The sequence below is a fragment of the Cebus imitator genome, unplaced genomic scaffold (genome assembly GCF_001604975.1).
Source record: "Cebus imitator isolate Cc_AM_T3 unplaced genomic scaffold, Cebus_imitator-1.0 Scaffold19, whole genome shotgun sequence".
Taxonomy (NCBI): domain Eukaryota; kingdom Metazoa; phylum Chordata; class Mammalia; order Primates; family Cebidae; genus Cebus; species Cebus imitator.
This window is the reverse complement of record NW_016107334.1, coordinates 9,787,779-9,810,972: the sequence shown is the minus strand read 5'-3', so window position 1 is coordinate 9,810,972 and position 23,194 is coordinate 9,787,779. Positions and strand designations below refer to the sequence as shown.

General features: G+C 48.6%; 1 protein-coding gene across 1 annotated transcript in view; it reads left to right on the top strand.

Annotated features, from left to right (window-relative positions):
• Positions 1–23,194, top strand: part of ADAMTS17 (ADAM metallopeptidase with thrombospondin type 1 motif 17) — a 331,102-nt gene that overhangs the window by 114,863 nt on the left and 193,045 nt on the right. Inside the window, exon 8 of the mRNA XM_017518719.2 lies at positions 17,834–17,939. Within this exon, the coding sequence (XP_017374208.1) occupies positions 17,834–17,939 (106 nt within the window). The remainder of the gene's footprint in view (positions 1–17,833; positions 17,940–23,194) is intronic.

Here is a 23,194-nt window from a genome sequence, read left to right as displayed (position 1 = left end):
AGATGCTTCTGAAATACAAACTCATGTCCCATGTCCCTATTGTCTAGTTACACATTTAATATCAACTCTTCCTCTTGAAAACATCATTTTCAGCCTCAGGAAACTAATTTTATTATTATTAGACTTGTGTTTGATCAAATACATAGGAAGTCTAGAGGAGGAAGGCACCTTGACCTCAGAAAACAGAACATGTGATGTTTCCAAAAACTGCATTCAATGTGTGATTCAAATCTAATCTTAGTAAAATATTGTTATTTAATTTTTATGAATTCACCTATCTCAAATCTGAAGAAGTTTTATAAAGAGTTCTCTTTCCCCTTGATGAGCAGGGATGAGTTGTCAGCTGGGCCTGGAACGTCAGGACCTAGCCGAGGTGGGCACCATAGGCCTCTGGATAAAGCACCCCGGTAGCTCAGCACATGGCAGGCGGGGTTGGGGCAGGTGTGATCACTGGGAAAAGGGGTTCCGTGAGCTTGTTTTTAAAGGGAGTCAGTGCAAAATCCAGGGTGAAATTGGGTCAGGCAAGGAGAGCATGGGTAAGGAGGCACGATGAGGTTCCACGTGCAATTCGCTGATATATTCTTGTGGCCGACCTTGTCCCGGCCCCCAGTGCAGGGAGAAAGAGAGGCCTTCGGTGCTGGTGAAGGTGGTGTTTTCCCAGTCCCCAGCTGTTTGCTGTTCCCTCTTCAGCTTTCCAGATGTCGTGCTGATAAAAGCATTTAGGGTTCACTGCCTCTACGCCGGCAACCAGAGCTGCCGATGATTGTGACGTTGTCCCGTGCCTTTTGGCTCAGAGTTTTGGGTTGATAAATACTTTTCATTAAACTTATAAGAAAAGATTTGGACTTGGTCAAACTGATTGCAGTGTTATATAACATTTGTTCAGAGTTGACTCTGAAAAGTGCTTCACTCTCATTCATTTAATCCTCAGCTCCATGAGGCAGGTGCTCACCCTGTCTTACTAAAGGGGCACAATGCTTGGAGAGGTTAAAACAGAGCTGTAGTCGCCCAGCTGGGAGGTGGCAGAGGGGACTTAAATGCAGACACCAGACCACCACTCCCTTTAAAAACAAGCTCACAGAACCCCTTTTCCCAGAGCCTGCCATTCTCACCCCACTCAGAATCTGCTGACACAAAGAGAAATCTCCCTGTGTCTTACATTCCCAAGAATGGCCAAGGGAACTGAGGGTATGCTAAGGAACAGTGACCTAAAGTCAGCTCTGCTGTTGTAAGCCCAGTCTAGGTTCTCCTGGGGAGAGTCAGCAACACCCAGACTCTAAGTTTGAGTTATTCACCCTCAGGCAAATGGCGTCTTGGGGGGTTGCCAGCCATCCTGCCGGCAGCGGGACGTTTTGTTACCTCTGTCTTCGAGCAGGAGAAAGGAAATGCGCTAGCAGCTCCTTTTGCAGAGGCCCATCTGCCCTCACCTACAGAGCAGCCCAGGGGTCTTCTGGATCATCTTTACCCCTGGGGAGGGACCAAGAAGGGCCCTTGGGGTCTGCTGACTGGGTCACTTATGCCAGGCCAGCCCTAGACTTCCCTAACTATCAGCCAGAAGGCCAGCAGTGACCAGGGCAGGTATCTCAGGGGCTGTCAAGTTCTCTGCTGGCTGTGTAAAGACTCCCCGTGGAGTGGTCTGTGGTGCACAAGTCAGGTGCTAACGGAGAATCAGTCATGCTGAAATCAAGGCTAGCAGCAAGGCTCCTTCTGCCGTGACAACGGGACAGTTACAGGGCTGGAGTTATCAGAGGAATGCCAGATATTTGGGCCCACATCCATTTGGTAGACGTTCCAGATGAGATCCAGACATGAAATCTAACAAAGAGTCCGGGACGATCGGCACCTCATCTCACGAACAGCTGATCTTCCACATCAACATCTTGCTTCACTTTGGGAAGTTTGCTTCACCAACTTCTGGTCTGATTGCTGGCTTTGCCCGTCTGTCTGACTTAGAATTGCCACCACATGCCAAACACAGGCATGAGAGCTCCCTTTGGCTGTAGCCAGAGTCTGCCGGGCACATTGCAGGGGTCAGGAAATAGCAGTCCACATTCTTGGGTTGTTACGCTTTTGGTGGGGAGATTCTGCATTGAGAGGGTTGGAATTAGTTATTATTTCATGATACCAAATGGAGGTGTAAACAATTTATGGGACAATAGAGCGGAATGGGCAGTTATTTCCTCCTAAGAGAGAGTTTTCGCTGCAGGGCAGTGATGAACTTGTCATGACAGCAAAGCTTCACTTCTTCATGCTGACATTGTTCTCCTAGTGATCGAGGACTGTCTCAGAGGAAATCTGCCATATCGCTTGTGCGTATTTGGAATTGGGGTGACTAAGGAACGTGGTACAGGTGCCATGAAGAAATTATTTCAGCCTCCTACGTGGATGGCGGGCTGGATACATGGACCTAGAACATTCTGTGATTTCCACTGCGGGGAAGAGTAGAGCCTGGCCAGGCCAGCAATACCATTAAGTGGTGGCTAACAGAGGTGCGTATGCAGTTCCATCCTCCTCCAGAGGATAGGCTTGAAGACAGACTTCTGGAGGAAGAATGGGAAAATAGTCCCACTTTTACTACTTAAAAACAATTTTTTTTTTGCCTCTTCAGGTTTATAATTTTTATATTTTTTTGAATTAAGAAAAGCATAATGACCGCAATTACATAATTACCACAAATTACAAAGGGGTAAAGCAGGACTCGAATAATGAATGGATCACTTCAGCCTGGAAAGCAGATACTCTTAAGAATGTTATAAGCTCACTCAAGTATTTTACATTTCTTTTTTTTGGTCCCTCTTTTGGACTTTTAAATATGATATCTTAGGATGTAGTAAAGACAGTGTGCAATGGGCGTCAGGTGGAACCCTCTTCACAAAGCCAGATGACAGGTTTTCCTCTCCAATGAGAAAGGGGTTCTAACTTCTTACCCTCTCTGCCATCAACATGGGTGAAGAGGGAGAGGGTGGGGTTGGGGAAAACCCAGGGACTCTTCCACACTGGAAGTACGCTGGGGTTCCATTCAGGAGGTGCCAGATAATTCAGATCACTCTACCCAGGCTTTTTTGGCAAAAAAAAACAAAAAAAACTACTCTCACCTCTCATAACTAGTCATCTTCCTTGCCCTCTTCCTTACTTTCAGGGCCTTCTAAGCAGCTTGTTTGCTTTTATAAAAATCAGTCATCGGAAAACAGAAAAAAAGCTACAGTGGAACAAAACAAAAACATTTAATAACTTTGACATAGGGGCTCAGCACCTCTGTCTGACCCCTGGGGTCCCCGCCGGGGTAGAGCCGGATGGCCCTTCTCTACTGGCAGTGCATTTGCTCCCAGGTGCAGGAGAGGACGAAGGAGAAACCTGCCCCTTCACAGGGTGAAGGCACCCAGACCTTCTGGGTCTTGTGTCCCATTTTAAAATGATTCTCCCGCCTTGTCTCCAAGTCGTATTTCGTTGGTTGGTTATGTTAGACTGAGATTGAGAATGATTTAGGAAAATAACACAGCTCTGTTCTGTTCCCATGCTGGTGAGCACTGGCTGGGATGTTCTCGGGGTGTGTGTGCTGTGGACGGGCAGGAAGCAGTAAGTGCCTCTTTGGTCTTAGACTCTGACAGAGTGAATGTTGACATCGGTTTTCTGAGCAATCATGGCGATCTGTCAGTATCCATCAAATGGAGAACAAAATCAACAAATGGCTTTTATAGCATGTTTTTCCTCTTACCAACCCAAAACGAATCCAGCTTTTAGAAATACTAATTTGCAGATAACAGAGCTTGTTACAAATGTCAGCAAATACTCCGCTGCATCAAGTCCATCTCCATGTATGTTTGTTTCATGCAACCAGTACAATATACCAAGATATGGCCAGGCGCGGCGGCTCCCGCCTGTAATCCTAGTACTGTGAGAGGCTGAGGCAGGCGGATCACAAGTCAGAGGGATCACAAGTCACAAGGGAGACCACCCTTGCTAACATGGTGAAACCCTGTCTCTAGTAAAAATACAATAAATTAGCCAGGCATGGTGGCATGTGCCTATAGTCCCAGTCACTCAGGAGGCTAAGGCAGGAGAATCGCTCGAACTCAGGAGGCAGAGGTTGCAGTGAGCCGAGATCACACCACTGCACTCTAGCCTGGGCAACACAGCGAGCCTCTGTCTGGGGAAAGAAAAAAAAAAAAGAGACAATAAAGGCCCTGCAGTGGGGACCAGGGAATAGGTAGTGGCCTTGTCAAAATGGAATAGAGCGGTTTCTTGTTAAAATTCGTTGTACACACACACACACACACACACACACCCTCAAGATTATACCTTTATAAATCACGTGTTAGACTCTGGATATGCGCATATCCCTCAGCTGTTTCTTTCTTTCATTTTTACATGTTTTACAGTTACAGTGCCAGTTCAAATTGGATGCTTAACTCAGGGTGCTTTCTCAATGACATTTATGCACCTAATTGGCACAGACGCACATGTCACCCTATGCATGACCTTGGCTGATTTTCCACCCCCCAGCATGATAAAGAGTCAGTTTGGCTGCTCTTTTAAAGTGACATTGGTGAGTAATGACAGACCCTTCCTCATGTTTTCTGTGTGTCAGTTGAGATCTGGCAAAGAAAAGTACATTCTGCAAAGCATTGTTGGTTATCACCTTCTGAGGAATGCTTGGGTAACCCCCAAGGGCTGGAGGATAATTTTCCCAGGATCTTTTGGTCTGACTTGGCTCATCAGAGTGAATTTTTTTCCTAGGGAGTGTGTTTGATTACATTCTGGGATTCCTGTGTTTAGTGTTTTTAGCCTTTTTGATGTTATGGATCCCTCTGGAAATTCGATGAAAGCTTGCTTGCAAGAAATAGTCACATGCATATTAACCTCTGCACTCTCAAGGGTTAAAGACATCTGTGTGCAAGCCTTGTCAGTATGTGTCTAATAGGAAACTCCCTGGACTTTGAATAGTAGTTGGCAGGCCTCTCCTGTCTTCCCTGGAATGCATTATGCACAGGCCTGACTGTGAGTCTGTCTCCCAGGCCTGCCATCCATTCCCTGGGGCAGAGTCCTCTTTACCTTTGCTGCAGTTAGAGGGGATCTGCAGCCAGACCGTCCGTGTTCAGTGGGTTCTCCTACTGGGTTGCAGCATGAACCTGGCGAATTTGCGCTTGGTGCCTCAGTTTCCCTATGTGTGAATGTGGGTGATAATAGCATCCCTTCGTGGAGTGATGGTGTTACATGCACATGCACATGTACATTTGTGTGCCTGCACATCAGAGGCTGTAGGGACTGCTGTTAGCAGAGACAGGTGGGTGGGCACGACAGCATGGAAATGCAGCCTGCATGGTGACCTGCCACTTCCCAGGATATAACCACTTCCTGACTTCTACATACCTTTCAGCCTTTCTCGGTGGGCCAAATTACCTCCTAAAATGGCCTTCATACCAATTTATATTCTCCTCGATAGCACCTGGAAGTCTTTAATCCTGTTAACTTTGCCGGTTATTGTCAGTTTTCTATGTTGCGTCAGCATGCCGGGTGTGAATTGATACCTTCTTGTGATTTTATTTCTCATTTCTCTGATGACCAGGTAAGTTGGATACCTCTTGAAATCTTTGGTTGTATGAATTGATAATATCTTCATTGTGTCTTTTCTTAGTCTCTAACTTCATTTATGATACCTTTTATCACATAGAAGTTTTCAGTGTGGGTTTAGCTAGATAGCTCAGTCTTGTTTGTTATGATTTTCACTTCCTGTTTCTTGTTTTAAAAGTTCTTTACTACTCCAGGAACATAAAACCATCCCACAGCATATTCTTCCGACAGATTCGAAGTTGTTTCCATGCTTGTGTATTTCGTCCATTTAGAGTTTGTTTCTGTGTCTGGCATGAGGTGGAGAGTTTAATTCATTCATCTCCCCGTGGGCACCTGTTTTCCCAGTGTCATTTATTGAATAGTCTGTCATTTTCCACTTACTCAGTATTTTAACAAGTCAGGCAATCTGCATTTTATGTAAGCTCTTTTTTTTTTTTTCTTTGAGACGGAATCCTCTTGCGCTGTCACCCAGGCTGGAGTGCTAGTGGTACAATCTCTGCTCACTGCAACCTCCACCTCCCGGGTTCAACCAATTCTTCTGCCTCAGCTTACCGAGTAGCTGGGATTACAGGCATGTGCCACCACGCCCTGCTAATTTTTGTATTTTTAGTAGAGATGGGGTTTGGCCGTGTTGGCCAGGCTAGTCTCAAACTCCTGACCTCAAGTGATCCACCCGCCTGGGCCTCCCATAGTGCTGGGATTACAGGCATGAGCTGCCACGCCCGGCTGCCTCTTCTAATTTTAAATTGTTGGTGACTGATTGGAATTTTTATTTAAATCCTAAATGGGCCAAACAAAACATTCCTGCAGTTGAAATCCTTCTGTGGCTGCCAGCTTGCAGCCTCTGATGTAGTGGTTTAGGGCAGGGCCTCTGGCCCTAAAGACCTGAGGTTGAATCCCGGCTCCACCCGTCATTTGCTGTTTGCCCTTGGATGAGTTGTTGACTTCGCAGAGCTTAGTTTCCTCATCGGTAGTACTGCAAGGATGATGAGAGGATGTGCCTCACCAAGTGGTGTGGATAAAATGAGATCATGCGTGGGAGTCTTTAGCACAGGGCCTAGTACACACATAGTAAGCTGCTAGTGGTCAGCAGCTGCCACCGCCCCATGACTTACTCCTCCCTGTTCCAGCCCATGTCTTAAGCAGCAGAGGATGGTGTTTTATGAAGATGAGGTTGGCAGGGCTGCTGTGCATTCATTTGTTTGCACAGTTTATTGAGGACGTGTTTAACCCATGCTGTGCTGTGTCTTTTGAACTGTTATGGGTGCTGGCCTAGAGAGGCCTCACATACGATTTGTTCATAGGACCTGACTGGCTCATGCTGCTGCAGAGGAATGGCGATGGGCCTTGGGCACATGGGCATCTGCAGGAGGGGTGCAGCTGGGAAGGGCAGGATCACAGGAGAGTCAGTGGACTTTTTAGGACTCATTGGAGTGGGGAAAGGCAAGTAAGGTGACCCCTGCAGAGATTCCCTAACAATGCTTAAGGTGTTGACAAAGGTCTGGGCTTGGGACCAGTGAGAAGGAAATCCCAGCATCTGTGAGTAGAAGGAAACGGCAGGACTTGATGATTACTAACATTGGGTGGGAGAAGGGAAGAGAGACATCCACTAGGACTGCAAGCTTTTGAACAGAACTTGAAGGCTCACTTTGGGGTGGCGAGTCCCGTTGGTGCGGACTGAGTCTGGGGGGAGTATGAGACAGCCAGGCTGACCAGCCTCAGGGGAGTGCCATAGCAGAGCTGAAACAGGAGCCTGGACACAGGGTTCGGGCCACCATAAAGGCAGAGAGGCAAGCTCGAAATGGCTGAAATTGCTTAAAAGGTGAAGAACATTTGTTACTCTGGGCCTTTGACATTTGAAAAGCAGACACTGACATGCATGCTATTTCCGTAGTAATGGATGACCCTGAAACTCATTGTAGCCTGTTGATAATGAGCTGTGTCCATCAGGGTGAAGCAGGGACATGACTTCACCCTGAAGACGGGGTCTGAGAGTTGGTACCATCCACTTCTGCCACCCTGGGGACAGTTCCCAGAGGCTGGCCATCTTCCTTGCCTGCCGCTGATTCTGCCGTAAGTCAGCTGTTTCCTCTGTGTAATCTTAGTGCCCACTTGACTTCATAGTGTGGCTGTCATCAACATTCTTTCCTCAGAGGCTTAACTTCTTTTTTTAATAAATAAAATGGAATTTTGTCATTTTTTGTGTCCTGTCAGCAAAGGCAGATTGTCCTAGGGCCTCCCCTGGGCCATCAGAAGGGAGGGCTTGTCATGGTAGTCTGACTTTAGTTCATGACTGTTGAATCAACACCCAAATGATGGCTGGCTTCCTTCCTGTGTTTGGGTTACTTCTTTAGTGGAGGGGCTGTGGTGCCCTGCCAGGGAATGATTTATGGGCTTGAACTCAAATGCCGGAGTTCAGGAGCTGGTGCCCAGAGCTGCTCTGAGGCCCGGGCTGACCTTTGTGCACAGCCCAAGATCAGGGCCCCGAGAGATGCCTGGAACAGTGTGCACAGTGGAAGGCTTGGTTCCCCTTGTTCCAGGGTTTCACTTAAAGCCCATAAAGGAGGGGCTTTGCTGGGCTAAGCATTTAGCAAGAAATGTGGTTACTTGTTTTGAGAATCCTTTTTTTTTGCTAACTTGGCAAATGTTTCTATGCATGGCCTTGGATTTTATTCATCCTTTAGAAATACAGCTATAAGAGGGAGTGAAGCTGTTTTTCAAGGTTGTTTCAGGCAGGCCTGAAGAACGTACCCTTGCAGGAGTCCTTGGAAGTCAGTGAAGGTAAATTACAGAAATGGCTCATATAGTCCGAGAAATATGGGTAATACAGGTAAAGCCTGGTGTCACAGGTAAAAGCAGACCTTGACTAATACATACCACTGTGACTTCATCAACCCATGACCCTTGGATGTAATTGTCCAGTGACCTTGACTCTTCCCAGATCCTGAAACCAGGGCCATCTTCTCCTTGATTTTCACATGCATGTGTGTATCCCTTTGTTACCTTTTAAATTACAATTGAAGCATAGTTTACATATGGATAGTCTATCTAAGTGTACTGTTCAATGACTGTAAACTGGTGAGCTTTGTATAATGATGAACGCTGACCTGGATCAAGACACAAGATACTATCAGCCCCCGGGCAGACCCTCTCATGCCCCTTTTGGTCACTAGTTGCTCTGGGGTAACCATGACCTGACTTTTTGATCACTAAATGAATTACTATAAGGCCAGCATCCTTGTGACCGGCACCCGGGTCAAACAGTAGAGTCTATCAGTCCTGTGGGTGGGCCCCGTCCCAGTCACAGCCCCTTCCCTCTGCACAGGCGCCCACTTGCTGGGCTGTTCTAGCGATGAGCGCCTCTGCCTCCTGGTCTCGTGCACTTGTGATTTTTGAAGGAGTCAAGGCACATAGAATAAGCAGCACATGTTTCTGGCTTTCTGTGTTTGGTTCTGCACACCTGGAGTGCCTGTTGCTGCTGGGTTTTCATCGAGATTCACTACGCCGAACCTGCAGCAGTGCTTCCTTTTTGTGAACCTACTGTGTGCCAAAGGAGGTTCATGGGCTCCCGACCGACCTGGAAGCTTCCAGAACTCTCTGCCCCATCACCACCGTCCCCTGGAGTTCTTTGGGATTCTCTGGGGGACTTGAGGAGATGATTTTAGCCTCCGATTCTTCAGACCTAGCAGTATGTTACTTTTGTAAGAGTCTTTTAAAACTTGGAAGAGTCCTCCTTCCAAGGCTGTGTCTGAGTGTTTTTAGAACGTCTCGTAGGGCGTGGTGATTTCCGGGGCCAGTGACACGAGTGGGGGGTCCACGTTTGGTGTGTTGTAGTCCTTCTCTCACCCCTCCCCGGTGCCTTCATGTCTCCTATGGGCATCCCTGGCTGTAACTTGCAAGGTACCGTGTTATCAAACGACTGAAGGGTGACGCTTCCCTGGCAACACATGCAGCTAGCTAAGGTGCCGTATGATTTAAATATATGGCACCCCCGCCACACCATATTTTTCGTTCCTCTTTACCAAGCGTTTTTGTAACTAGTTCAACCTGATGCTCCTACAACTTCCCAGGTCGGTTCCTTGTTACTAATCCATGTTGTGAACATCGAGGCCAAGCCCGTAGCAAGTCAGGTGGCTGCAGTGCTGTGCGGAGATGAGCATGGGCGAGTTCCGGCAGCTGCCGCGCCGTCGGTCACCCGTGTGAGCAGGGGGACCCAGGGCACTTCCATGGGTACCCAGGGCGCACTCCGGGTGTATTAGTCTGTTTAGAGCTCCTCTTCCGGAATACTGCGGACTGGGAGGCTTCCGCAGCAGACAGTTACTCCTCACAGGTCTGGAGGCTGGAACTCCGCAGTGCTAGTAGGACTGCTTTGGGATGAGGAATCTCTGTCCTGGCTTGTCGACAGCTGCCTTCTCACTGTGTCCTCACCTGACCTCTTGTGCTCACTTGGAGAGAGGGAAAGGGGAAGGGAGGGAGGAAGACCTCTAGCGTCTCTCCTTTTTATAAGGACACCAGACCTGTTGGATCAGGGCCTTGCTGACCTCATTTCACCTTCATTACCTCTTGAAGGCCCTGTCTCCAAATGCAGCCACGCTGGGGATTAGGGCTTTGACCTGTGAGTTTCAGGGGGACGCAGTTCAGCCCGTAGCAGTGAGCGTGATTAGGATGCGTGGGGTGGCTCTCACCAGCCCCACCTGCCTCCTTCCTGGCTCTGCCTGTCGTCACAGTTGAGCAGCCTTCACTCGTAGCCCTGCCTGTGGCTACTCTAATGAGTGATTCAAACAGAAATGTTGAGAAAGATTATGGTTCTAGGCACACACCTCGGACAGCTGCCTGGGGAAGGCCGAGTGAGGAGCGTGCCCCTCCTTCCAGGCCGCGCTTGAATCTCCGAAGGGAGATTCGCGCCATTCCCAGATCCCCTCTGGGGATATCTGACCCCATGGAAGACTGAGTTGTCCCATTCTCCACATCGAGGAGATTATTTTTAGCCAAAACATATCACACTTCTTCTCCACCCCCAAGTAAAACCCCAGCTTTCCTCAGGGAGAGGGAGGGCGTTCTAACCCACCAGCAAAGGGGAAGTGTTTACAGTGAGAGAAGGTAGAGGAGGCTGAAAGTTTTCATTGAAGTGGGACTAAGCCAAGTTCATCTTAAAATTATTGACCAAAGTACGTGCCAAGCAGTGCAGCTGATAGAGTATATTGGGTGGGTTCCAGCTTTCAGAATTCACCAGGGTCTATTGCTGTAGGAGTGAGGGTGGGCATCCCCCTCACACTGCCAGTTAGGGAAAGGGTGTTGTGGGCATGACCATGTCCACAGATGTACACTCAGGTGTGCACACACAGGAACCTGTGCACAGGTGACCACGCAGTGCTGCTGAGGCACGTCCACCCAGCAGGCTGGTCAGGGGGTTGCATTTCCGGTGCCAAATGTGGGAAGACAGGTCTCTCCTCTGATGGCCAGGGAGTGCATGCAGAGCTTCAGAGGTCTCCTGAAAGGAATCTCAACGGCGCCTATTACCTGCTGTGTTCACTGGTGCCACCCGCAATTCTCCCCACATGGGGGGCTACCCGTGTTTGGAAAAGTTTGCTGAGAGAGTTGTCAGAATGAGGATGTGGCTCTGTGAGGGGCCCTTGGCTGCGATGGGTCACCCAGACGGAGGAATAGGGATCAGTGAGTGGGCAGCTCACTGTGGAGCTCCCTCACCAGTTTCCACTTGTCTGCCCTCTGGAGAGGCCAGATCTGAGCTTGGTCACTGGCACAGCTGTCTTTCAGAGACCCCAGCACCCATCCTTCAGGTCCTGGGGCTTGGCTGGGAGCATCCCTGCTCACCTTTCTACCAGCTGCCTTGTCTTTGCTGATATGGCCTTGAGGCTGCTTCCCCTAGGCCTGCGCTGGCTCAGCTTAGCCTCTGCCTGGCATGAGGCCTGTCACATACAGTCAGGAAACACTTGACGAAGCGTTTGTCAAAATAAGAGATTTTCATGCCTCCTCTAATGTCCTGGAGTGAACCTGCCTGGGACCATTTCTGGTGGGCATCAGGGCCTGTTTCAGAAGCCCCTGAGCTTCTGTGGGGTTCTCCGAAGACAGGCACACTATGACCTGAGAAACGTCACATTGCTCCCTGGAGAACCCCTCTTACGTGACGGGTCCTGCTGGTGTGAGCACCATCTTCTCCGGCAGGTGGGACATCTGCATGACATCTCCATGCACTTGGCTCAAGTTGGCTGTGGTCTTTCAAATATCACCACTTAGTCATTTCTCTTTCCTTCCCCTCTACTGACATGTTTTGGTTTCTAGCAGCAAACTGTTGGCTGAAACTTTTTGCTTCTAACTTGTAAATCCCAGGGCCAGTTTATTCCTCCACTTACCCTTAACTCAAAGAACACAGGAAAATGTTATCTTGTAGGAGTGACTGCTTCAGCACAGGGACCCTCAGATCTTCAGTGGGGACTTGTGTGATTCTCTGACCAGGGACAGCTTGTCTTTCCAAAGTCCAGGATCCTAGAGGTGCCTGGGTAACTGAAGCCAAGGGCATCTGTGTCCTAAGCTGTGGTCTCATTAACCCTAGGGAGCAAGACTCAGAACATGTAGCCTTTCCTGACTCTGACCCATAACCAAGAATACCCCATCACAAAGCAATAGCTCACATGGCATTACAACACACCAACCAGCTAACTGAGTTAGCCTGTAAGGCCATAGCTGCTGGATGACTCCCAGTCCACAGAAAACCATAATTGCCAAGGGGAAACTCTGGAAGGATTCCTTGAAGAATGTGCCAGCACATTCATTGCTTGGGCTAGCAGTGGAAATGAAGGTAACTCCTGGTGACTCCCTAACTCACTCCCAGCCCCTTCCCCCTCAGCCATTCTTCTGTTGCAAGAGGTTAGGGTTTCCCCCACTACTTATGTTTTTGATGTTACAGCCAAGAAGGCTTTGTCTACACCAAGGTCAGAAAGATTTCCATCTTAGTTTTCTTTTAAGAGTTTATAGTTAATAGCTCTCATATTTAGCTCTTCAATTCATTTTGGCTTACATTTTGAATGTGGTGTGAGGTAGGGGTCCAACTTTATTATTCATTTGTAGTTAGATTTCCTTTGTCACATCCTAGACTCTAAGACATTTGCTCTTAAATGCTGTTCAGACATTCAGATCACACCCACATCCACTTAGGTTTGCAAGAGCACAAGGACTTATCAATGAGCCTGAACCTGCAATTCTATCTCCACTGACTGTGGTTGCTACATGGGTAGATGCCAGTTGCTCCCTTGTGACTGACAGCTTAGCATCCCAGCAGTAACTGTGACAGTGTTGGGTAGTTGAGCAGTTGGTGAGAAAAACTCAGCCATCTCTCTCAAAGGCAGACCCTGTAAGGTCGGACTAATGGGCAGCAAGACCACCAGCTGCAGACAGCTTACACGCAACAACTTTCTACATCAACCTTCTTTAAATCTAGAGACGGTCAAGTGGTCATCCCCGAGATAAAGGGTTACGAGCTTATGTCATGTAGTTTTCTACTGAAAAAGACTCTAGGTAAGCCTCTTCACCCAATTTTGTCTACAAAATTATGCTTCTACTGAGAAAAGGAAAAGAAAGGAGACGAATGAGCATCTGTTTTGTGTTGGCATGCTGGGAACATGGGTCACAGAGCCTGGTGGATGGGAGCCTTTTCTCTGGATAAATTAAATGAGCTTCTCCAAGTGTCAGAAGAACTCATTACACCCCTTCATTTTTTTTTCTTTTTGGAGACAGAGTCTTGCTCTGTCACCTGGGCTGAAGTGCAGTGATGGATCTCGGCTCACTGCAACCTCTACCTCCTGGGTTCAAGTGATTCTCCTGCCTCAGCCTCCCGAGTAGCTGGGACCATAGGCACCTGCCACCATGCCCAACTAATTTTGTGTTTTTAGTAGAAATGGGCTTTCACCATATTGGCCAGGCTGGTCTTGAACTTCTGACCTCAGGCTATCCTCCCAGCTGGGTCTCCCAAAGGGCTAGGCTTACAGGCATGAGCCACCGTGCCTGGCCCACACCCCTTCATTGTTACCCTCTGTGTTTCAGATTTTTTTTTTAAGAGTGTGTTTTGTTTCCCTAATCAGTGCCAGGGGTGTGGCAGAGGTGGCGTGAGCCAGCATTTAGGCCACAGCCACACACTTAGGTATGTGCTTGTCCACTGTGAACATCCTACAGCATCTGCTACCTGAAGGGGCTACACACTCAGCATTAAAATACAGAGGGGCTTTGTTTGTGGTTTCATTTTAGAGGAGTCTCCCTCTTCTACATCACTAGATCACCTTGAATAAATGAACAATAATCAATAACTTTAATTTTCATAGCAATATGTGTATTGATTGTGTTTGATTTAAGCCAAAAAAAGAAAAGGAAAATTTAAAAGATTTCTAATTCTCTCACTTGAAGTGTTTAAACTTTAAAACATTTGGACCCAGATGTATAAAATCTTCACTCAACTCCACATATGTCTCTACATATGTGCAAATTAGGATTTATGAAAATCTTCCAAATCCTCAAAGATTATTCATTGTTGTTGTCTATCACAACTTTGGTGAGGGAGGCCCAGGGTTTGCCTAGAGGAACATGAGGGTTGCAGGCAGGGAGCCCTGCATTTGTGTCCTGGTCTGGGTGCTGATTAACCATGGAACTGGTTATTGAGCCTCTGTTTCCCCATTTATAAAATGGGACCAGTCATACCTGCCAGGCAAGGGAGGATTGAGTGTTTGGAGCAGTCTCGCCCATGGAGAGGCACAGCTAATAAATTCCAGTTGCCTTTCTCCCTCCCTTTTGTTCCAAGAAACTATGCAAACATGTGGAATTGATGTTTAAAATTTTTTTTAAATAAGTTCTGTGATCTGTGGAGAATTTTAAATCATAGAAGGCTGGAGCCAGTGAAAGCACCAGTGCAGGGTCTGAAAGCCTCACCTTGGCGTAAGGAAATTCCAGTTCCCTCGGAAGGTTCCACAGCATCAGCACTGAAGCTAGCAGACCTGTGTCACAGACCCCCATTTTTAATAAATCAGTGCAGAGAAAACTGGTTTTTCCTCATTTCTTGACAAGCGCCAGCATGGGGATTGAGTGGATTTTTCCAGCGTGGTGCCTTCTGCAGCCTCACATGGTGGGGTATCTCTGGGTCTCCAGGGCTCTGTCTTGCTAGACTGCAGTTTCTTTTCAGAAACGTGGAATAGTGGTGGGCTTTGTTTTCTGCTGAAGCTGGATGGCTTAATTACCGTTTATTCCCCCCGCAGCTCTTACTTTTACAACAACCTGGGATTTTCTCCAGACTTGGTTTTCTGCATTCTAAGCCTTTCCACCTCATCTCTCATAAACACACAGCTCTTGTACTTGGTTATCAGCTTTCTTTTATGTGTTTTTCCATGCTCAGTTTTATGAGCAGACTGGTCACGATTGGAATAAATTCCGAAAAGCATTAGACCTTCAGCCACCTTTGTGCAAGAGCATTTCTTGTAAATAAACTGATTCTTTGTTTTCTAGTTAAAAATCATCTGCGCCTTGGAAAGATTAAAATGCAGTTACTGGAAGGCTCCTTGCTTCCCTGTTTTGCTAGCTTTGCACGTTACCTAATTAGAGTGGAAAGTCAGGGCTGCCTCCTCCGAGTGCTGAGCGTGGCTGAGGCCAGGAGCAAGTGTGTGTGTGGCAGTTAAGGTCTGCCGGTTCAGTGGCAGAGCCCGCGGCGGGCACACTCAGGACAGCAAGCTCAGCACATCTGGCCTTATTATGTCTCCCTTCCCCCTCACCAGGCAACTTCTCCAGGGCGTGCACATCTGATTGTTTCTAATTAATTCATTGACCCAGAGAGGCCGCAGCCAGGGCTGGACGGGCACTGCTGGGTGTGTGTCTGAGTGTGCGTGCACCCTCGTGGGCCGCGTGCACATACCATTGGGGCTATGTAGCAGCATTCCACCTACTCACTGGTAGACTTGTAAAAGCAACCACAAAACATCTTTAAACAAAACCAGAATAATGACCTTGAAGGCACCGAGAAGCCACATCGCATCCTTCCTGGTTGTCGTATTGTTCTTAATAGTCTGCGTTGATGGGTTGTGACATTCACATGGCCACAAAAGCATCTTAAGGCCAAATAACATTTAATTTGTGTCTTTTATTTATTTTTAACTAAGCACATTGCATGTTTCCAGATAGACCCACAGTGAGGTGCCTGGGCCCAGTATGCGGAATGTGAGCCCTGGAGCCGCACCTCTCCACGGAGCCAGGCCGTGTGCGCTTCCTCTGCACCTCATGGAGAGGATAAGGAAGGAGGATGTATTAGTTCATTTTCACACTGCTATAGAAACACTACCTGAAACTGGATAATTTATAAAGGAAAGAGGTTTGATTGGCTCTCAGTTCTGCGTGTCTGGGGAGGCCTCAGGAAACTTACAATCATGGCTGAAGGGGAAAGGGAGGCAGGCACCTTCTTCACAAGGCGGCAGGAGAGAGGGGGACAGAAGAACAGCCAAACACTCCTAAAACCATCAGCTCTCATGAGAACTCACTATCCCAGGAGCAGCATGGGGGAAACTGTTCCCATGATCCAGTGCCGTTCCACCAGGTCCCTCCCTGCCACGTGGGGATTACAATTTGAGTGGGGACACAGAGCCGCACCCCATCAGAGGGACCACCCTGTGTGTGACTGAGCTCTACACCAGTTTGATTTGGGCATCAGCAAAGGGCATGTTGGTATAGCTCTTTGGGAGTAGGGAGGAGGGGTCATTTTTAATGGAATGGTTCCCCTGTCCCATTCTCCCCTGCCCTCTGCCAGCTCCTTCCCTCCTGAGACACCTCAGGCCAGGTTTTGTAGGGAGCCCTTGGAACAGAGCAGCGTACAGCTGGACAGAGGGACCGTGCCTGTGGGGGAGAGCAGGTGCCTCTTCCTTGGGTGGCCGTAGCCCCTCCAGGGCATGGGGCTGGTGGGCAGAGACCAGCTGGGTTTAGCCTCCATCCACTCCACAGTGCTATGCCAGCGGAGACGCTGCCCACCCACACCCAATGTGACTGCACAGCCAGGGGAGCTCTGAGCTCCTCCTGTAGCCACCCCATGCCGCCAGCCACCTGTGCATCACACAGTGGCATATCACGGAGCTGTCGTCAGGTTAGACACCATGGGAGGACAAAGGTCAGGTTTCCTAGCGGGCCCTGTTGAGGTAAGCCCTGTGGTCCCTGCAGGGTGAGACATGTCTCTTCTGGGTGCAGGGAGAGCAGCAGCGTGGAGAGCGCAGTGGGGAGTCCTGGAGAGTCAGCCCCCAGAAGTGTGGTCAGCATGGGCTCGCCTTCCCCACCCCCGCTGTGGCTGCCATCCCAGCATTCCTCAGAGGGCCCAGCGTCCACGGACCCCATGGCATCCCACGCACCCCTCGGCCAGAGCCGCCTTCCTCCCCTGGAAATTGCCTGCCCTCCTCCGGTGACTGGCCTGTCGTCCCACCAGCATCTCCCATCCTATCCTTGGGACATAGGCTCCACGGCCCTGCGTTGCGTTCTGATGTGTGGTTCGGGTTTCCTTTCTTAGGACAAAGTCGTTAGGGGCAGACACGTGTGCATGGAGATGAGGCATGTGGCTCGCAGGCTAGTCCTCACTGAGGACTGTGAGGCCCTGGCTTTCCCAGCACTGGCTGCACTCCCTCTGGGTCTTCCACTCTCAAGGGCTCCTGAAGCATTTTTGGAACTTTCTGCGCAGGCTTCTGGGGCTTGCTGTCTGTGAGCCCCAGCACGGATCCCATCCTGGCTCACACCTGGGATGTGCAGTGTGAGGAGGCGCTCCCTCTTGGGGCGTGCGGGTGCAGGGGCATCGTCTGAGAGCCAGGGCCTCTTAAACATTGCACCCTGGGTACCTTGCCTGGCTGGGCTCACTCAGTCCCAGCCCTAGACATTGAAGTTGGACAGACCTGGCGGAGGATCCCAGAGCACTGGGTGCTCATCCAGGTGACCTTGGGAGAGTTACCTTTCCTCTCCATACCTCAGTGTCCCTCATCCTGGGTCGTGAAGGTTAAGTTAGGGGTCCTGGGTGCACTACTGAGCACACCCCCTGACACGTAGATGCTCCATGGATGCTTGCGGTGGTTACCGTTTTTATCGGGTGAACACAAACCCTTCCCATGTGGGCTGAGACTCAGAGATCCAGTCAGCATGTCCCAGTCCTGTCTTGATGATGTGTGACGCTGACTGTGCGAACTTGCCCGGGGAGACCAGGGGCCCCCACGTTCTGAAGAGGATGTGTTTTGTGTCTCTGCTGCAGGAATTGCTTACTTAGGAGGTGTGTGCAGTGCTAAGAGGAAGTGTGTGCTTGCCGAAGACAATGGTCTCAATTTGGCCTTTACCATCGCCCATGAGCTGGGCCACAAGTAAGTATCAGACTCTGTCGTCCTGTTTGTCTCAGTTCTTTTATGAATACACGTGTTTCATTTGACTTGTCTCTGTTCTGAAACAGTGCTGCTCCTTGCCTTTGTTGCTCCTGCAGTAACCCCAGGCCAGTTCACCAGGGTCCCAGCCCTCAGGGACCCCAAGAGCTTACTGCACCAATTGGCTTGGGGAGTTGAAATGTTAATTTGATGTGCATGTCAACAGAGCAGCGGGAAGAGGCTCTTCTCAGGATGTCCTTATTTAGGTGTACTTCCTGCACGAGCATGCTCTTTGATTCGCTCTGTTATTCACACAATGAGATGTGTCTTTATACTGTTGACTTTGCATTTCTTTTACAGCCAGTTCTAAAGTCCAACTTTCTGAATGTAGAATTGAGTGTGTGAGTTTTGAAGAATTAACAGCTGTGGATAATAGTCTTTGCACACATTATGATTATGAGAATGGAAGGGTGTCAGATCACTCACCAACATCTGGGATGTTAGGGCCGTTGAATAGTCAATTTAAATAAGGTGGGTTTGCACACAGTGATTCTTCCCTTTAGGATGAAATAACCCTGGAACCTTAGAGCCCATAGATGCCTTAGGGAGAGTCTGAGGCAACCTCCCGGTGGTTCAGATGAGGAAACAGAGGGTCAGAGGGGCTGTTGAGTGGCTGGCCCCAGGTTGATAACCTGCAGGAAGCCTCAAGTGGCAAAAACCCAGATGACGGTGACGCTAAAACTGTGGGCTGAGGGTTATTTTTCCTAGAGTAAGCATCTGTTTTATGTTTCTCTGTGATATGACTGCTTACGAACTTAAAAGAAAATGACATTTAGGAGGCCAGAGCATGCAAAACAGTGGGAAGGTTTATATTGGATTGCGTAGAACATCATTAAATGGAGATCTAGTTCTTGGAGGAAAAAATTACTGTAAAGGTTTCCTACTGACCTGCACAGTCAGAGGCCTGGGTTCTCGGCTGTGAACTCTAGTTTTTACCAGAGTAAAGTCAGTGTGTAAGGAGGAGTATAAAAGCAATTGTTCTCAAGCCTTTGCCGTATCTGTGGCTTGACTTTTTGTTTTTGTCGTGGTGGTGGTTTATCTAGTCTCGTCTTAAGCTTCTCCATTCTGTAGAGGGTTTGGTAGTTGGCTTTTCTGCGCCTGTTGTATGTCATGATGTGAGTAGGGCCAGGGAGTGGACGTGATTTATGCGCATTTCCTGGCATGGCAGGAAATCCTGTTACTGACCCAGGAGCTGGTGAAGCGGGGTGAGCAGTTGCCTCTGAGTACAGAGTTATCTCATCTTGACACAATTTTAAAAAATGTTGGTGACAATCCTTTGCACATACTCTCTTTTAGACGAAGTTCAATTGCATTTGTATTAATACCTCTTAGTCCTTAAAATCCTGTATCCAAGAGTGATTTGCCGGGGAAAAAAAAAGCATACATCGGGAATGGGTTTGGCAAACATCTTCCCACCATCAAGGGACCCAACCAGCGTTCCATAGTACCTAAGAATCACATAGGACCTAGTGATTATGAGAATGCAGGCATGTCCAAGCACTCACCAACATCTGGGCCGTTATGGGCCTTTGAATAGTTAATTTAAATAAGGTGAGTTGAGCTATGGTTACACGAACTGCAATATTGCACGGCAGCAGCCAGCAGCATGGCACATGCTAAGTGCCATTTGCCCATAGGTGTGGGTGCACACACGCTGCATGGAGGTCCTGTCTCATCAGACATGAAAAACACAGAGGGCCATTTTCTCCCTGATGACCTGGTGGAGTGCGACGGATCAAACACTGGCCTCCCTGCACCGGAGGTCTGCAAAGATGAGTGGTTAGACTCAGACACGCTTTAGTACCCTTTAGCTATAGTCTGTTTAGAATAGTCTGTTTAGAATTTCTTGGAGGATGCTTTATAGCTCACTATTGAACTCTAATTACCTACAAAAACAAACACCTTATTATGCATCAAAGCCAGTAAATCTTGCTAGCATTTGGCCTGCCCCCTCCTTGGGTGATTACAGCTTTCCAAGGGAAGTCTGTCCTCGTTGATTAGTTGCAAGTGTTGGGAAGCAGATCCCCGGAGGGGGAAGCCGCATCCTCCCCATCCACGGCCGCCCTGGTTACTGGGCTCTGGTTTCAAGCTACCTGGGCTGCTGGAAAAGGCCCAGACGAACCTACGCTCTGAGCGAAGCCACGGACCAGGTTGCTTCACAGACACAAAACCTGAAAGCTGTTCTGTATTTTGGAATGCAGTGGATCCATTTAACTCCATGTTCCTGAGCTTGTGTGAGGAAAGTCTCCAGGTTGCTCACCCACCGGTCTCTTACTATGGAATGCTGATAAAATGAACCATTTCCGGAGGGAAGGTATGCTCGTGTGTGCCTTTGCACACAGAGGCAAAGGTGCGGCTCTTCCGTCACTTACCCAATGTGCATCATAGGGCGACTGGTGTGAGCAACTACCCTAAGATTGGATTGTCAGGAGAAAAATTCCGCTTCTGTATGAGCTACACGTTCCATTTATTAGACAATGAGTTGCACAGATGTATGTGATTTTGTTTCTGCGCTGGCTGTCAGAAAGCACAAAGCTAGATTTAGGGCTTATTTTCAGCAATTAATTCATCTGCATCCTGGAATTATACTTTTCTCCCTCTTTCTAATGTCTCTTTGTGTGCATGGTTTTATTTTAAATAGTTCAAACATAATTTATTTGGTACTGTAAACTGGCTCTAATCCAATTTGCAATCGCATAGGTCCTAAATTATAATGAAATTTAAAGTTCTTACCGTGGTAATGTCAGTAATGCGGCTTCGGCCATGAATTAGTAACATACTAGTGATACTTACCTCCAAGCAGCTCTCTCATTTGTTGAGCACCTACTATGTGCTGGGTACTGTGCGAGATGCTCTGTGTTTATCACACCATTGAGTCAGATCAATGAGGTAGGTATTCCATAGCTTTTACTTTACAGGTTGGGAAACTAGTATTGCTTTGTTAAGATTTATAGTTGCTACTTAATATGATTTGGGATCACTTATATGATTATACGTGCTGCAATAAGCCCTTTAAAATAAGCATATAAATTACATGAAATAAATAGTAAGAGGACTCGTAGAGTCAAACACCAGGGGACCTTCAGTTGAAGGGAAGTAATGTTCTTGTATGTAGCTGCTGCTGGCTGACCAAGGACAATGACCATGTCTTGGAGAGGGTTTCCCTAGGACACCCAAGTACTGCAGATGAGCTTGACAGCTTTTTTGTTTTTTGAGATAAGATTGACAGCTTTTTCTTTTTGAGACCAAGCAATGGGGCAGTCATTTAATTAATAGAAGTTCGAGACTATTAGAATGCAAGCGATGCCAGTGAAAATGATCAGTAGTTGTGTGGTTTTACAGAAACATGGAACAGGCTTCATTACATATTAATACCGAAGTGAATCCGAGATTTTAGAAGCTTCCTGCCTGGGGCCTTCTCAAGGATCTTGCCTCTCATATATCGTCATTAACTCCATTGTAACCACTGAGCTGAAGCTGTGGATTTATTAGATTGACAGCTTCCTGATTCCTGGCACTGACAAAGGAGCAGACTGCGAAAGACCCCCCAGCCTTGCTGTGGACAGGAGCTGGAGGATGGCACGTCCTGGTGCAGGTGGTGTGTGAGAACCTGTGGAGGGCTGCCCTTGCAGCTGCCCGGAGGAAGAGCCATGCTGAGCAGCAGTCACGCTGACACCAGCCTGGAGGTTCCTAATTGTACACCATGCCCTTGGTTGCCTTCTTGCCCATGAAAGGTTATTCTGGTGGGCAGCTGCGTGCTACCTTTGGGTTCAGCTGGTAATTAGAAATGTTGGCAGTGTAAAGTGTGAGGAAGGCAGCTATCTCCCTTTCCATAGTGGTAGCTTGAGAAACGCACCTTAAAGTGAGTGTTCAGGGTCTCCTTCTGTCTTTCTCCGTCCTGTGGTGACCATTAGAAATCAGCAGCCCCTGTGCATGGCGACAACAGGCGTCTTTTACCAACTGATACTTGTTGAGACAGAATCCATGAAACGGTGGGGCCGGGGGAAGTTCCTTGAGACAAACAGTGCAGCTGGGATGCACGCCGCAGGTTTTCCCTTCCGGGAAGCCAGGACAGGTGCCTTGTCCTGGAGGTCGGCATTCAACGTGCCGATCACAATCTGGTTTTAAAGAGAAGGAGGAAAATCCAGAAGTAAGCTTTTGTTTCTCTCAGGGTCAGGCTCAACTCTGGTTGGTCATGGGAAGGACCATCCCCTGATGAAGAGTAGAAGCTCAGGTCCATCCTGACTGCCCGGGAGAAAAAGCAAAAATAAAACCCAGATCGAGGAGGGAGTAACTTTAGTGTGACTTTGAAGCAACTGGGCGTAATGCAGCTGCTGGAATTTTAGCCTCTATTGTCGGCTGTCATTTGGAAGCTACGGTGTAAAACAGAGAAAGTGTGTAGCTCTGTGAAGCTGCTGAGAGTGCCTCGTGTTTCCAGGGAGGTGGGTCTGGTGTGTTGCAGCGAGGTCCGGGGAGGTGCCTGGTGGAGGAGCTGGTCCTAATGTAACTGCATGCAGGAGGGCACAGAACCAGGAGTCCCCCAGTCGTTCTGGGCCTAGGGAAACGCAGGACCCTGTGCCTGCATGCGCCTCAATCAGGAAAGGCAGCAAGCTCCCGGGAGAGGTCTGGGTGGGGTGACAGTAGAGGGAGGGAGTCTGCTGTGTGCACTGCCTGCACTGCCTGCCTCCCACAGTGAAAAGCTTTCCCATTGCAGAAAGTACACCTCTGCCTTTGTTGCACTGAGGAGTGTCTGTTAGGTAAGCCTGAGCTGACCAGGGGTTAAGGAATGCCTAGCCTTGGGAGCCAGCCCAGCAATGGGAGGTCTCCAGCCCACGTGGCAGCAGCGCCACGCACGGCTCAGCCTCCTGCGGCCTGTCCTCATGGAGGAGCTTCTCCAGACCTGCTCCTCCTGGGGTTTTCCCTGCCACCCTGCCTCCTTGCTTCAGTCAAAAAACCATTCTCTTCCCGTTCTGGAATTGACCTCCCCTGTGATAGGGAGGCCCAGCCTATGGCCTCTGGAAAACACTGTCTTGACAGAAGCTGGGAACTTGGCATAGATGGTGTGTGGCCATGAGGCACAGGAGGAGCGCTGGGCGTTTGGAAATGCAGTGGCCCAGCCTCACTCACCATTGGTTAATGCGCTTGCTCTCAGAGAGGGGTTCAGGAAGACTCTCCAAAAGATTCAGCACATTAAAAAA